The sequence below is a fragment of the Mercenaria mercenaria genome, chromosome 19 (assembly GCF_021730395.1).
Source record: "Mercenaria mercenaria strain notata chromosome 19, MADL_Memer_1, whole genome shotgun sequence".
In the NCBI taxonomy this organism is placed as follows: Eukaryota; Metazoa; Mollusca; class Bivalvia; order Venerida; family Veneridae; genus Mercenaria; species Mercenaria mercenaria.
Genome location: NC_069379.1, coordinates 20,715,831 through 20,732,652, shown reverse-complemented (window position 1 = coordinate 20,732,652; position 16,822 = coordinate 20,715,831). Strand labels below are relative to the sequence as shown.

The 16,822-nt window shown below is 37.1% G+C and overlaps 1 protein-coding gene across 1 annotated transcript; it reads right to left on the bottom strand.

Moving 5' to 3' along the window:
* Nucleotides 1-76: 76 nt before the first annotated feature.
* LOC128551176 (carotenoid isomerooxygenase-like) lies at nucleotides 77-15,140 on the bottom strand. The gene is given in 9 exon segments (XM_053531704.1): nucleotides 77-303; nucleotides 722-864; nucleotides 1,229-1,434; nucleotides 1,585-1,777; nucleotides 4,777-4,788; nucleotides 4,791-4,899; nucleotides 5,297-5,390; nucleotides 14,224-14,371; nucleotides 14,833-15,140. Coding segments are annotated over 9 exon segments (1,248 nt in total). The 5' UTR covers nucleotides 15,032-15,140; the 3' UTR covers nucleotides 77-159.
* Between the last annotated feature and the right edge of the window lie 1,682 nt (nucleotides 15,141-16,822).

Sequence of the window (16,822 nt, the reverse complement as noted above, 5' to 3'; positions counted from 1 at the left end):
TATTAAAAATGCAACTGTTTACCTCACTCAGCAGATTGTCTACGAACATATGCCTGTCGTAAATATCGGGGTCATTGTATCTTACAGATATTAAAAATGCAACTGTTTACCTCACTCAGCAGATTGTCTACGAACATATGCCTGTCGTAAATACCGGGGTCATTGTATCTTACAGATATTAAAAATGCAACTGTTTACCTCACTCAGCAGATTGTCTACGAACATATGCCTGTCGTAAATACTAGAGTCATTGTATGTCAACATGTCCATGTGTATTAGGTTACCGTCTTCATACGCACCAAGCTGCAAGTATATAGACTTGTACATGTATAACTTGTACTTACAAGGATATTGTCAATAGTGACAGTGTTACGATTGGAAAATGTTTATTTCAAACACTTTCGTTTTTGTTAATCTACATGTGAAGAGATAATACAATTTAAACAATCAGGTAGAGATAATGAATACAGTGCTACACCAACAATTACATTTTAACAAGATTTAATGGAAGTAAAAATGGAACATCCGATCAAACACAGAGTGTTCGTAGCTTATTTTTTATTGAAGATAGCGTCGGAAATTGCTACTTAGACACTAGAAATGTTGTTTGTAAAGCCCCTTGACACTGTTTCATATTTTAAAGATAAATATCATATCCTACAGGATTATATCAAATTATATGATTCTATAAATTATTGATGACTTAAGAAGTTAAGAGCACCTGGTGTGTAGCAAAGAATGGAGGCATGGTGATGTTGGCAATAAATACTCCGTCTGACTTTCTCATGACCAGAAGTCGAGAGTACCCGTTTGATTCATATCGAAACCCTTGTGGAAAGAATGGTTTGTACTGGTCGTACCGGGCTGAAAACAAAACAAATATCAAACGAGTTAATCTATTCATGTAGGAACCATATTTTTATGAATAATTGGTGTCAATTTCAGAGGTCTCACTGAGAACTATAAATTTGATTTTATGCAAGAAAGCTTAAATTTTGACTATTTATATGGATTTAATACCTTTCTCTAGTGTAAAGAAAATCAAGCAACTCCATGTAACGTTAGCCATTGCAAAAACGGATGCTCATGATGAAATAAGTGTGGTGTTCATAACAACCAGATTATATTACTTACAAACTTTGTATTTCATACTAACAAAAATATACTTTTAAAGCAGCGAAATTAACTGAACATGTATATGTAATTAATTTCTTTGAGTAAAACTTACTAAATACACATGGATCATCCATAAATGCTGTTTCGGGTAAAACGATGTAGTTCTCTGTCATTGAAAAAGAATGAAGGTATCCGAATCTAGCCCCAAAATCTGGGTAGGAGTTATCGCCCTTGCATCTCGTGATGTCCGAGTCCTCGTAGTGGTATGTACCGACGACGTGACGCACTGTGTCGGCACCGACTTTGTAAACTATTCGCCTGAAACATAACACGTTATTCTTTTATTTCTAGTCGCTATAAATGTGCGAAATTGTGTTCTCGAAAACTTTTTACTGCTAAATAGACACTTGTTTTCTATTACAGAAAGTTAATTTTCCACTTTTTATGTAATACAGAGACCTAAATTACCGGATTTTGAGGTGAGACGGGGTCTCAAACTTCACCACACTGACTGTACTCCAGAGTGTACCGTCCGGCTCTGTTTGTTCGTGGGCTGGATTGTTGCTGAACAAGTACTGCTGTGTGTCCGGGACTCCAAGGTTGTCATCATCGTATTGCATATACCCTTTCTGCACGACGTTATGCGGATCAATTACTACACCTTCGTATAAATAATTCATGTTCATGACAAGAATGAGAGCTTCGCAACCCTATATGAACAATTACAGTTATTTATGTTACATATTGTTTTGCAACATTATATAATTTTCTGAGTTTAAATGTATTGGATAAAAAGTATTTAAGGTTAAGAAGCAGTGTATCTCTTAAGCAAAGAAATATTTAGTGAACGAACAGTTTTACCAAAACAAAAGTTTAACCGCATTGTTGCCAACGACTTGATATTTACGATATTCTCAAAAAGTTGTTACATTTAAAATGAGTTTCATTTGTAAGGAAATAAATTTAACAAGAGGGTCATGATGACCCTGAATCGCTCACCTGAGTAATATGAGCTGCATGTTTAAAATGGCAAACTGATGCTAAAATATTAGGAAGTAGGTCAGTAGGTCACATTATTGTTCACTGTAAGTTAGTTTTAAGATCGTTGTGCATAACTCATGATACATGTTATCCAAATTTCAAGGATGTATCTTAAGAAAGTAGGTCAGTAGGTCAATGTCACAGTCAAATGAACCCTAATCGTTTGGGGTCATCAGGTAATCATAATTAAACAGTCTAGGATATATGATCTGATAATTAAACTATTTTCCTATATAGCTCCCATAACAAGTGAACCCCAGGGCTGGGACTCTTTTCAGCCCAGTGTCATAATTTGAACAATCTTGTTAGAGATCCACTAGGCGATAATACATACCAAATATCAAAGGCCTAGGCCTTTAACTTTCAGTCATGAAGATTTTTATGTTTTTCTATATAAGCCTATGTTAAATTTTGGACCCCCAGGGCAGGGTCTCTTTTCACCCCAGGGGTATAATTTGAACAATTTAAGTAGAGGACCACAAGGCAATGCAACGTACCAAATATCAAAAGCCTAGCCTTTGCAGTTTCAAGAAGATTTTTAAACTTTGTTTTCCTAGTCTATTATAAAACTTGAGACCCCGGGACAGGGCCTCTTTTCACCCCACAAGACAATGCTATACACCAAATATCAAAGTCTTAGGTCTTGTCGTTTTAGATAAGAATTTTTTTTTTATTTCCTATATAAGTCTTTGTAAAACTTACGACCACCGGGGCGAGGCCTCTTTTAACCCCATGGGCATAATTTGAACATTCTTCATAGAAGACCACTAGATGATGTCACAAGCCAAATATCAAGGCTCTACGGCTTGTTGGTTTAGACAAGAAGATTTGAAGTTTTTCATTCCGGTTGAAACCAGAGTTCTGCATGGAATTCAATTCTTTGAATAACTTTGAAAGGAGACCACCCAAGGATCATTCCTTGGTGTAATTTTGCCTAGTTGTTTTCAAGATATATTTTAGAAAATGTTGATGGACGGACGACGCACCACGGACGACGCACGACTGACGACGGACGACGGACATTGAGTGGTCACAAAAGGTCACCATGAGCCTTTGGCTCAGGCGAGCTAAAACAATTGCGAAAAATAAAACCATGTTAAATCTAATTATGTCCCGTTTTAGCACTGGGGCGTTACTGCGTCAAAACAAAAATGTGTAATAGTTCCTTGAAAATGGTGAGTTTTAAAGACGTTGAACTGTCAAAAGTATGGTGCGTTTTGTACGAAAGACCCGTGGTGACATTTCAACTTCATTATTTCACGATTTCTGTTTCATGAATTCACGGTTTCGCGATTTCTGCTTCCTGATTTTACGATTTTCATTTCACGAATTCACGATTTCACGAAAAAACTTCACGATTTCACGATTTCTTGATTTCACGATTCCACTTCATGAATTCACGATTTCACGATTTCCACTTCACGAATTCACGATTTCACCATTAAACTTCACGATTTCATTGTTTCTTGATTTCACTGTTTCCATTTGGTCAATCTATTCCGTTACTCTCAATTCAATGACGTGGAAACGTAATGAATGGACTGGGTTTCCGAGGATGAGTTTATACTCCTGTATACGTCTGTGTGGAGGTTGGGGAGGGATATGGTGCCTGTACCAGTTGGACCAAGTACAGTATTGGGTACTTTCAACACTAAAAGATGTATGAACAAAAAAAGATTCCCAAGTAGCTTTACTGTTTTGGACAATTCCAAAATATATGTTACGGAAGCACCCGCCAGGTATAGGGTCGCTGTGGTCATGTTCACTGTTGAACAATCGGCGTTATTCCATTTTATTCATGGCATGAAATATATTCAAGCTATTTTAATCAAATCATATGTCATGCACATTAATAAAATATTATATTTCTCAGTTTATAGTCTCGAATAATGTATAACTTGTTATTTAGTTCTTTTTTTAATGTAAAAAAGATTTATTTGTAAGTAAAACAAGTATGCAATGGTTACTTTATATCTACTACTAGCATTCCTTTGATTGGCTGGTTTTGTCTAAATGCTTTCGATTGAGGCGTTACATTAAGACATCCGGATAGTCCACCATTTTCAACAACTGTTCTAGGCTATTCCAATGGATATATTCATTGTAGAGTATGGGTTTATATGTATCTTACATTCGTTGTATGTAAACACGTTCCGCTGTTCATACATATTGAAGGAAAAAAACTAAAGTATATGTAACCTCACTAAGTCAAAGTATGTGAAGAAAATGTCACGCCCGCCAAACAGCACATTTAAAAAGTCTGTGAAAAGATCCCATTGGAGGCAAATTGCACAACCAAGCTACATAGTAACAGAATCGGTTTGATTAAAGAACTATGTAACAACTCTCACTTCTCCATGAACGCACACAACTTTGTTTTTGACATTTTGTTTGTTTGAAACTCCATCCCTCTACCTCCACATCCCATTAAACTGTCGGCTATGCATCTTTTATGTTGTTAAACAAGATGTTTATATACTGTTCAACAAGATGTTTTACATGCATATACCTAGAGATTTTGCAATAAACTGTTCATAATGCATACTTTTATCTTTTTCAACGAGATGTTTATAATGTATACCTTTTTATGTTGTTCAATAACATGCTTGTCATGCATACCTATAGGTGTTCCGTCATGGCAATGGCCTAGTTATCGACCAGCCACCAACTAACGTTCGGTATCTCACTCACTTTGCTATGCGACGACATGTTGCCATTCCACTTGTCAATCTGTTTTGCATTCTGAAAATAGATCATGTTATTAAATGTTAAAGTCAAAAATATCATAACTATTCGTGGGGGATTACTTTTCGTGCGTTTCATGGTTAAGCTTCGTCAGATCACGTGATTAAATCCAAAACGGAGAAATAAAACTTGTGTTAATTTGAACTTCAGATGTTGAAATCCCCATGGAACAGCCGTTTTGGTCAAAACCATGAAATTTGATGCTCACAAATTTAGATGATTTAACAGTATGTAAGATTGAGAAAATCGAGCGATACATCGTAGTTCGAGGGCCTCTATTCTACCAGAGTAAACCCATTCCCGGAATAAAATGTAAATTTGTCCTACTTTGTTTGCTTATAAGATTTATTCCAGTAAATTTGGTAGAGATGGCGTTATGATGTTAAATACTTACTACGTTCGAGAACACAGAGTGAACAAACATAGAAGACGCATTCATCTCACGACCATAAGAATTGTAAATGTCCTCAACAGTTGTATCATACCATCTGAAATATAAATATTCTACAATATTTACAACCATTAAAATATCAAGTATAAATAAGTATGACACAAAGACCTTGTAGGCCAACCATACCATTCGAAATACTAATATTCTACGTCATTTACAAAAAAAAATACATCATCTCCTGAAATTGGCATGGTGCACAAACCATGTAGTTTTTTTTTCAATATTTAAATAAAGAACGTGTGAACATTTAGATAACTTAAGAGCTGTTTTATGACCTGTTAAGGCATAATATGTGGTATCCAAAGATGTTCAATATGTTTTAACTACTCGTGACAGAATTTGTATGAGACTAACTGCAATGGTAGCAATACCTATATTGTTGTCTATTCAGTAACATATTATACATTTATAATCTCGTGCATACCAGTCACGCGATACATCGGACTAAACAATCACGTTACCTATGGGAAAACATTTATTCACTTGTTTGTTGCTAAATGGCACCTGGTCATTGTCTGTAGAAACAATTTAACTGCCATACATTTAACTAGGTGAGTCCATACATTTAGAATGTTACTGCTGGTGCACCTGTTTGTACATGTGTCTTCTATAGCAGTACAATTGGGGTCTCTTTGGGGCCAGGTATGCGCATGCGTGAGAATGGCCATTTTGAATTCTAGTTTTAGAATGACATCACCTTTCTATGTTAAGAATGACCACACTTTGCTATCTATATATCCCTGAAGTATATAGAGCCGCCTTATATATCTATCTAGGGCGTGTTCGCGCACATTGAGGGTCGGCCCTACACGGGGAGATAACACGAAAATAAAAGCTATACCCGTGCGTGAAAAAAGAATCCTCGTATAAAAAACCATTCGAAAGAAAATTTATAATAATGTCTACAACTTGACCAATCATTAAAATCTATACGAGAATAACTATCTATAAATTGAAATTATAAGACAAAATATTACCTACTCAACGGATGTAAACCCGTCGATATCCCACGCTAAAATGAACCAACGCTCTTTATCCGTTAAGAATACAGATTAATACCGTCGTTTCTAAACATAAAATAGCCAATCAGAGGGCAGGAAAAACGAACCAATGAAACATCTCCAATAAAGTCATTTTGGCCAATGAAAACGTCGAAATTTTAACAAATCAACGCTCAATATTATTAACGAATGACATCGCACAGCCGTCATCCATTAGAATTCATACGGGTGACATGCAAAACTTTACCGTTAACACTTTCACCGGCGCAGACGAATTTTGCGGGGATACAGGCGTTCTCTTCTGCAAATGACAACGGTAAGTCTGAATACTGATCAGAGAATAAACTATTTTGACAGGCTTAAACCCGTTCTATAACGTACAAATATGATGATTTTACATAGCGCGATTTATGAGCGCATTAATATAATGATTACAATTTCTTTAATAAACCCGATACGAAATACAATAGAAATAATTCACTAAATTATTCATACAACTTACCGGATAAATTCGCCTAATGAATCAATGGTTGAATAGAAATAGCGTTTCACTACCAACAGCCGATCGGAATGCAATATTTTGACAAGCGGTAACGTTTTTCCAATACACCTGACAGGTTGAGACTCGTATCGCTTTACGTCTACTCCGCGCTACACATATATTGATTTTAAACAGCGCCGTTAACGCTTTATATATAATTATAGAAATGATTATAGCAAAATGTCTTTAATAAACCCGATACGAAAAATGAAACAGAAATACCTAATTTAATCGTTCATACAACTTACCTGTCCGGATAAATTCGCCTAATGAATCAAATCTTTAGATGGTTGAACAGAAATATCGTTTCACTACCAACAGCCAACCAGAATGCAGTATTTTGACAAGCGGTAACGTTTTTCCAATACACCTGACAGGTTAAGACCCGTATTGCTTTGCGTCTACTCCACGCTATAGTGTACATATTTATTGATTTTAAACAGTGCGTTAACGCTTCATACATAATTATAGAAGTGATTATAGCAAAATGTCTTTAATAAACCCGATACGAAAAATGAAATAGAAATACCTAATTTAATCGTCCATACAGCATAAACCGTGATGTGCGCTTTACTGGATCCTCTATTCGAATGATATTTACCTGTAGAACTCCAGTATATAACACATCACTACCATCAGCCAATCGCAATGCAGTATTTTGACAAGCGGTAACACGTTTCCAATACACCTGGCAGGTTAAGACCCGTATCGCTTTACGTCTACTCTACGCTATAGTGTACATATATATTGATTTTAAACAGCGCGTTAACGCTTTATGCATAAGCATAGAAATGATTATAGCAAAATGTCATTAATTTAACCGATTCTAAAATGAAATAGAAATACCTAATTAATCGTTCATACAGCATAAACCGTTGTGTGCATTGTACCTGAGATCCTTTAATCGAATGATATTTACCTGTAGAACTCCAGTATATAACACTTCGTTAACTACAACCAATCAGGAAGCAGAATTTTGACAAGCGATAACACGGATCGACTTTGTTTTCCAATACTGAGATAAAACCGCAGGGAAAGTTTAATATTTGTCCTTTAAATGAGAATTATTGAAAATGAGTGCCTCTTGTCTGGTTTTTATCGGTTTAATCCAGTATTACTATTTTAATTGACCAATCAGAATTGAGATAAATGCCGTTCTTACTTCAAATACAAGCCTCCTTTTGAAATCGAGGCTTTGTGGCGAGTATGTAATAGCGCTTTCATCAGACAAAATCATTCAGAAGTCAAATCATGGAAAATAGCTCGGATGTATTCCAGAATATGATGAATTCCTTCGCTGCTGACCTAAGGGAAGTGTGTCCAGTATATCACAAAGTATGGCTTTACGAAGCGCATTACAGTAAAGTACATTTTGGGTTTTCGGAAGACATTTGGGTAGAATTATTGACAAGCTATATAAGAAACAGGACGAATTTGAATGAAGACTTCTCCATCATCCACACTGGTGATCCGTATACGGACCTGGAGATTAATTTGCCTGACGGACATTATTTGGTAGACATAGAGTGTGCTTTACGCGACTTTCTGGAAGCGAAGGGGTGTCTCTATGTTAAGTACAAGGACATAACAAAAACGAGAATAGAGTTCGATATGAATTACTCTACATGGGTATATATGCTCCGACAATACATAAGCAAATATCATTCGAAAATAGAACTCAAGTGGTGCGAACATAGCTTGCAACAAAATTCCTATTGCCCCTGTAACATCAGTACGGAACCCGAAGGACCCGGAAATATCTACATAGATGTACTAACTATGCTCTGTGATCATCATGCAAACAGAAATTGGTAGAAAAGAGCATTTTAAAGCGTGTCAGACTTGAATTCGTTGCTGATTTGTGTTGATCAAAATTTGTATGAAAGACAGGCTAAAGAGGCAGTTTTAAATAGTGTAAATGATGGATGTGTTACCATCGGATCTCTGTAGAAAACTATTTTCTGGCTGTGTAGAAAGACGGTATATATCGTTATGTTACATGTTGGACTATGAGCCGTATAGAATGGCTCTTAGTAAAATAACGACACAACATTTTTCCAACCTATGCATTAAACAGTGGTTAAAGCAAAAGAGCATATCTTTTAAAGACACTTTGATCGACATGATTCGTTTTCATCAGATGAATTTCAATACTGGGGCGAAAGTGACTGGATGACTTATATTCCTGAGAACGAGGAAATAGCGCTTCATGTCAACGATGTGATACGAGGGGGTGGCCAAGAATTTCAATGCGATTGGTTTCCAGTCCGAGAGAAGAATTATAAACATGATTTTATTTTTTACTGTAGATATCATTGATGCAGTTCTTTATTTAGAATTGCGAGAGACGCTTATTAAAAAAGCATAATATCGATTTGTGAAACGAAATAAAATACTATAAACAAATACATGTATGTCGTTTTATTTGTGTACACCTACCGACGCTTAATCTTTTCCGTCAACTCAAATTCGAATGTATAGGTTATGAATAACAAAAACATATTGTTCTTTCAATCTTTTATTGCAAAAGCTTGTAACACATATACAGACTACATGTATCAACTAAAAGAAGACACAATACATTCATCATTCGACTTCTTGCGATACGCATCAAACGGTTTTAAAATGTCCTTCATTTTTCGTCCGGAACATCGGTTCATAATGTAATATACGCAATACAGCCCGCATATGTTTGAATCCGTATCCTGTATTTGACTGAAGTTCATCCAATAACGCTTCTTTAACGCTTGCTCAAAATGAACTTTGTAGTGCTCCGGTCTATTACCTAGTGAATCGAAAAATTCGTCGGGCCCTCTTTTTGGAAAATAAAAGACCACCCAATGTTTTCCTGATCCTTGGCTCGTGTCTGTATTCGAAACGATGTATTGTCCTCTACGTATTTGAAGTTGGTCCGCGGCGCATATTGTCACAGGGTACTCTTTTAACATTTCCTCGAGTTCGTAGTTATTCATTTTAAAATGTATAGGTGTTCCAATCTATAGTATCTTGGGTCATGCTTTCGCGATATTTCTTACGTCTTGGGCTGTCTAAATCACGACTCAAAGGTGTGTCCATTTTATCCCTATGTCGCTTCAGATCACTATGCTTTCGTGACTGTCTTATTTCCGACCTAGCAATATCAACCGCTTGGGCTACGGGTGTCACAAGTTTTACTACGGGAGATCTTCCGCTTTTTGTTCTTATTTCATTGCTTCTCTTTCTCGTTCCTCTTTTAATTCGGCCATTTTTCTTCGATATGCACCGCTTCCTACAAAGTAACGGCCCATATGATCAGGCCGTACGTATCCGTCCCTCACGTCTTTGAAATGTTGTATCCATTTTTCAGGGTCCGGTTTATCCGGGACCCATTTTTCTTGTTTATAATCGTACACTTCTATGGAACCCATTTTGACACGGTGAAAGTTAAAGCACGCCAATCCTTCTTACAACGTTCATTCATCATCATCCGATTCTTGATCGTCATCAGCTTCTTTATTATCATCCATTGAATATTCTTCTTTGCTTTCATGATCGGGCCACAACTCAACAAAAAGGTCTTTTCTAAGCGCAATGGCTTGTCGAATAGATTCTTTGACAGTCATGTCGTGCTGACTTCTTAGTTTCTTAGCCGACTGTAGAATCTGCTGCTGAGTAGGATCGTTTTGTAGCTCATAAAAGTCGATTAGAAGTCGGGCATAATTTTGTCTCAGTCTCTTTCTTAGTTCAGGCAGCACGTCATTAGCGGTGTGACGGTAAGCTTCTTCAAAAGAGAGCCCTTGTTCCGTATAGTTGTTAACTTTAGCTTTGAATTGTTCTTTAATAGATTGTCTGAGAGGATCCTGAAAACGCTTATGCCATATCTCACGGCGTGATCGCTCTTCTATAATCTCAACTTTTCTACGTTTACCGGGAGGTCCCTTGATCAAAGATCGTTTCTTTTTCAAAGCTTGTGTCATTATTTCTATTTTCTGTTTCATCATCACTATCATCATCATGGTCATCATAATCCTCCTCCTCATCTTCATCCTTGTCATCATTTTTGTCCGATAAGAATCCTTCTCCATTGAAATAGTCTTCTTGTTTATATTCATCATCCGTTCGTTTTCTCTTTTCTGGATTGTTCGCCTCGAAAATCTTATCGCGTAAACGGTGTTGTTCTGGGGTGCTCGATTTTAAGTCTATTACCAAATAACCGTGCGGTCTTGATGTCGCTCGTTCAAACCGTTTCATAAAGATGTTACTAGACGAAGGGTAAATTCTTCTCGCCAATGTAGCAATTTGTTGTCTGTCAATAGGATTATTAAACAGCACTAGATACTGCGTGTTCAAAGCGATATCTCTACAAGCTTTACCTTGAGGGAACAAATTTTGGGTGAGATATACGACAGATATGTTCCTGTGGTGACTGCCCTTGGTAAAGAGATCAGCAATTCTTTGATCGCATTTAGCTTCAGTCATCAAGTCGTCAAAGACCAGCAGGTTCCTTTGATTGACATTTATATATTGGGAATCGTTTAGGTAGTCTGGAATACCGTGTACAAATTCGATCCCGGGAACCTCGCGCCGAAGTTCATCATACAATGGTTGCCATTGTCCAAAACACCATATGATACGCTGAGGCTGAGGTCTTACAAGACTTGATGATAACAGTTTTCTTGTCCATTCAGTTTTTCCGCTACCACTAGGTCCTGAAACCACCATAGAAAATGGATGTTGAAATGTCATCTCTCTTGAAGTGTTCAGTATTTGTAATGATGGTGAATAATTCCCAGTGTGGTCATCACTCCAATGCTTATTACGTTGATGTCTCAGCATGGCGTCGCGCCTAGAGAATGACTGGTGACATAGAGGACACTTATTCATTTGTGAAGCGGATGTAAAAATATTTTTCATACAACAAGACACTGCTTTGTGTTCTTACAAATTTTAAATGTCATTCTTACGCTTTTAAGACATATTTTGCTGTCAGAATTATTGTCAGTAATGGTGGTGGTGTGGTACTAGTTGTGGTGGTGAAGGTGGTGGTGGTGGTGGTGGAGGTGTGGTGGTGGTGGTGGTGGTGGAGGTTGAGGTGGTGGTTGTGGTGGTGAAGGTGCTGGTGGTGGTGGTGGTGGAGGTGGTTGTGGTGGTGGTGATGGTGGTGGTGTGGTGGTGGTGGAGGTGGTAGAAGTGGTGGAAGTGGTAGTGGTGGTGTAAGTGGTAGTGGTGGTGGTGTGGTACTGGTGGTGGTGGTGAAGGTGGTGGTTTTGGAGGTGCAGGTATGGTGGTGGTGTGGTACTGGTGGTGGTTGTGTGGTGGTTGCGTGGTGGTGGTGGTGGTGGTGGTGGAGGAAGTGGTAGTGGTGGTGTGGTGGTGGTGGTAGTGGTGGTGGTGTGGAGGTGGTAGAAGTGGTGGAAGTGGTAGTGGTGGTAGAAGTGATGGAAGTGGTAGTGGTGGAGGTGGAGGTGGAGGTGGAGGTGGAGGTGGGTGGTGGTGGTGATGGTGATGGTGGTAGTGGAGGTTGAGGTGGTGGTGGTGGAGGTGGAGGTGGTGGTGGTGGTGGTGGTGGTGGATGTGGTGGTGGTGGTGGTGGTGGTGGTGGTGGTGGAGGAAGTGATGGTGGAGGAAGTGATGGTGGTGGTGGTGGTGGTGGTGGAGGAGGTGGAGGTGGAGGTAGTGGTGGTTGTGGTGCAATGATTGTTGTTATTTTTATAGTATTTCTAGTGTTTATGTCAATATTCTGAATGTTTCGTGCTTCAATTATGACTGCGTCGATTTTAGGAAGACGTTGTATGATCGATTTCCGCTGCTTAAGGTAAAGTTGTATTCCGATGATACTTGAAGTGTGCTCTATGAAACGTCTCAATATGCGCCAGGATTTCACTATCTCTGTTGCAGACAGTAATTTAAACGTTTTGCTGTATCTCGAACTGTTTCATATAGTGGCAGGCAGTCTGGTTTTAATTCACTTTAATTTCATAATCTACGTATGTAGCTGAATTCGTAGTCGCAAAGGCTAAAGCGAAAGGCAAGGAGAATATAACGATAAGTATATTCGTGCATATGATGATTGCTTTTTGTCGTTTGATGATGACATTTGACTGGCGAGAGTTTTCCATACTGTAAGCTTTGACTAACTAAAGCGTGTTCTAATATACACGTTTCGAAGGGCCTTTTCAAAGCAAGGCTTATGTAAAAAGGGAGTGATTTCATTGTGGTATGAATTCTAAAGTAAGAATGATTTATCTGACTCGAGCGCGTTCTGAATTCGAAAAGTCATTCGTAAATAATACTGAGCCTTGATCGGTTAAAATTTCGACGTTTTCATTGGCCAAAACGACTTTATTGGAGATGTTTCATTGGTTCGTTTTTCCTGCCTTCTGATTGGCTATTTTATGTTTAGAAACGAAGGTATTAATCTGTATTCTAAAAGTGTTGGTTCATTTTAGCGTGGGATATCGACGAGTTTACATCCGTTGAGTAGGTAATATTTTGTCTTATAATTTCATTTTATAAATAGTTATTCTCATATAGATTTTAATGATTGGTCAAGTTGTAGACATTATTATACATTTCCTTTCGAATGTTTTTTTTTTATACGAGGATTCTTTTTTTACGCACGGGTATAGCTTTCGTTTTCGTGTTATCTCCCCGTGTAGGGCCGACCCTCAATGTGCGCGAACACACCCTAGATAGGTATATAAGTCGGCTCTATATACTTCAGGGATATATATAGATATCAGAGTGAGGTCATTCTTAACATAGAAAGGTGATGTCATTCTAAAACTGGAATTCAAAATTCCAGCCGCATTCTCGAGCATGCGTACTCCTGGCCCTAAAGAGACCCCAGTACTACTTATAGCTCATGTAAAAGGTAGTGCACTGGGTTTACAAGCGGAAAGCCGTGGTATCTAAACCTCTTTACTGCACTTATTTCTTATTGTCTATCAGTAAATGTCACCTGGCATTTTTTTAACTGTATTTACTTCCAATATGCGGCCACCTACCTGTCTGTTAATGCCACCTGACCAAATTTGTACTGTACTTATTTTAGGTGTAGACCTACCGGTTTGTAAATGTCACCTGGCCACTTTTGTACTACACTTACCTGTTTGTAACTGTCACCTGACCACTTTTGTACTGTACTATACTTCAATTGTCGACCTACCTGTTTGTAAATGTCACCTGGCCAAAGTCTGTACTAAACTATACTTCAATTATCGACCTACCTGTTTGTAAATGTCACCTGACCACTTTTGTACTGTACTGTACTTCAGTTGTCGACCTACCTGTTTGTAAATATCACCTGACCACTTTTGTACTGTACTGTACTTCAGTTGTCGACCTACCTGTTTGTAAATGTCACCTGACCATTGTCTATACTGTACTTGCTTCCCATTTCGAAACAATCAAACAAATGTTCAATGTAGTTCGGTAAATCTTTGTTTCTATGACTTGTCTCACCAAACACACCACATGCGTGTCTAATAAAGTTTCCTGAAATCATTTTATGTATAAGTTTGTTTTAGTCCTGAACAACATTTAAGCTTTGTTATCTAACATTCTTGGAAATACACACTCTAGAACAATAAGGCTTCATTACATGATTTTCAGTGAATTATCGAAATATTATAGAGAGAAATAGCTTGTTCATTGTGTTAGATAAAAATATCTTTCACTCATGAACACCATATCTTACATTTTCACTCGTGGCTATATCACTCGTAAAATATTGCATATTGTGTTCAATCGTAAAAGATATTTCAATCTTATACTGTATATAAAAGTTGCGATATGTTTATATTATTATAGAATATCGTAAATGATGTATAAGACTCAAACGCTGAGCGTATTATTTGACACCAACCATAGTTTCAGTAACTATTACGAGAATCAACATTTTCTAAATAATTGAGTTAAAATTCTAAACGATTAAAATATTTTGAATATGTAAAAACCTGAGAGCCATACTGGAATGGATCCTTTTTCTAACGTTACAACACCGTTAATTGTCTCCTTAACGACGTTACCCAGTCCATCCTTCAGCATCTCAGTCAATTCATTGCCGCTAAACGCATGCGCAGTGGATAGTATCGCGATACCAAGAAATACCAGCAAAATGTCCATCATACTGGCTGCAACTAACCAAAAATTCATAGCATTATTTTTTGCATGAGGTGAGAGACGATCAAGTATCTTTAACCTACTGCTACTTACCACCTATAACGCCATTAACATCCCATTCTTCCTTGCTCAAAAATGTATGCTGTTAAAATGCTAACAATAATTTATAATGATAGATATATAAATAAAATATTAACAAAAAAAACTAACTGGTGCGAAAATGTTTTCTTTAAGTCTGACCTGGTTTATTCCAAATGATCCTGGATGTCACAGGGTCTTGAAATTCCGTCAACTATTTAAACCACAGTGCACAGATAAAGAGATACCGACCATTTCACTTTTTCTGTACACTCTAACGTGTATGTAACGACCACTGAATGGACTGTCTGAGAGTGAGCTACATAGACAGGTGACCAGTATATATCCAGGTTCTCGTTGCATGGCATCAAATATGTTTAAAACTTTTCAATTTTATGTACATTAGACTTTTTGTTTCCAATGGTGTACGCATTTTTATAGTGTTGCAAATAAAAACCTTAATAAACAGGAAAAATCAACAACAATACGTGCCTTTGTTCATAGGTAATTATCAACTTCCAACGTTTCGGAACTGAAAGATTCTTTTTTAATTATTCAGTTTACAATTTCTGAAATAATTATTGTTCATGGATATGTGTTGTCTCGTACAATTTCATGCTTGTAGTCAACTATCGTTTAAAGGTCCAATACTAAGGAAAGTGAACATTTTAATTTCTTTTAAAAAGCACAGAAATTATTTCATTTTATTGGAAAATGAAAGTTGGTATGTAGAAATTCGAAATAAACGCAGTATATGTACAATTATTTTTCTATGAAGTATGAAGAAAGTTAAAAAGACCTGGGGGGTCATTCTGTCGATTCATTGAAATTTCAACATAATACACATACATTTCTTTGAGTTCCAAAGACCTTCTGTAAATTTTGACCTGCCAATCTTCATTATTTAGTGTCTTGCAGAAGTCTATGCACTGGCTATGAAAAAAATTGCCAACTCACTTTCCCTTAGTAATGGACCTTTAATTTTGAACGATGGTTCTAATGCCGTCTATAGAGGGGAAAATATTTCGATTTTTTTTTCTCTTTATGGGTAAATCAAACCTTAACATATATATTAGATAATCACATTACACATTTTTAGTCTTTTAGACTACTTCTATCACTTGGGGGTCGTTACATTGGTACAGCAGGGAAATGCAGTCTGTGGATTTTACCACATAAAGTTTATAGTAACCGTTATTGCGCATTTTGATGAATTTTTGGCTGGCCGCTGACCGCTTTAGACAGAGTCACACTATATAAAGGTTAGAATGGAAATATATTTCTGTTTTCATGTGCTTTGTTGGCAAACAAAATCGTTTTATCGTGTAGATTCGTTGTAGTTAATCACTCAGGCCTTCGGTTTTCCTGATTAGATTACTACGCATCTGAACTCAAAACAGTGCCTTTTTCCCCAACAAAGTACGTAAAACTAAAATTCATTGCCAACAAAGTATGCAAAACTACAATCTATTTCCCAACCAAACATTAGCTTTAAATGGGGATAAGCTTATCGGTCATTTATTGCTACGAAAAAGGGGTACCTAGATATTTCATCATCAAACTTAAAAAAAAGACGTAAAAATGACAAATAATATTTACTACGAAAACTTGCTTCAGCCAGACAGTGTAATGAAAACTGGCAGAAGCAATCCTCATCAAATTTAGAGCAATATTGTCGAAGAATGTCATCTGCATAGTATTCCATATTTCATTCTCGAACTTATTACTGTTACATTGTTTCGATAA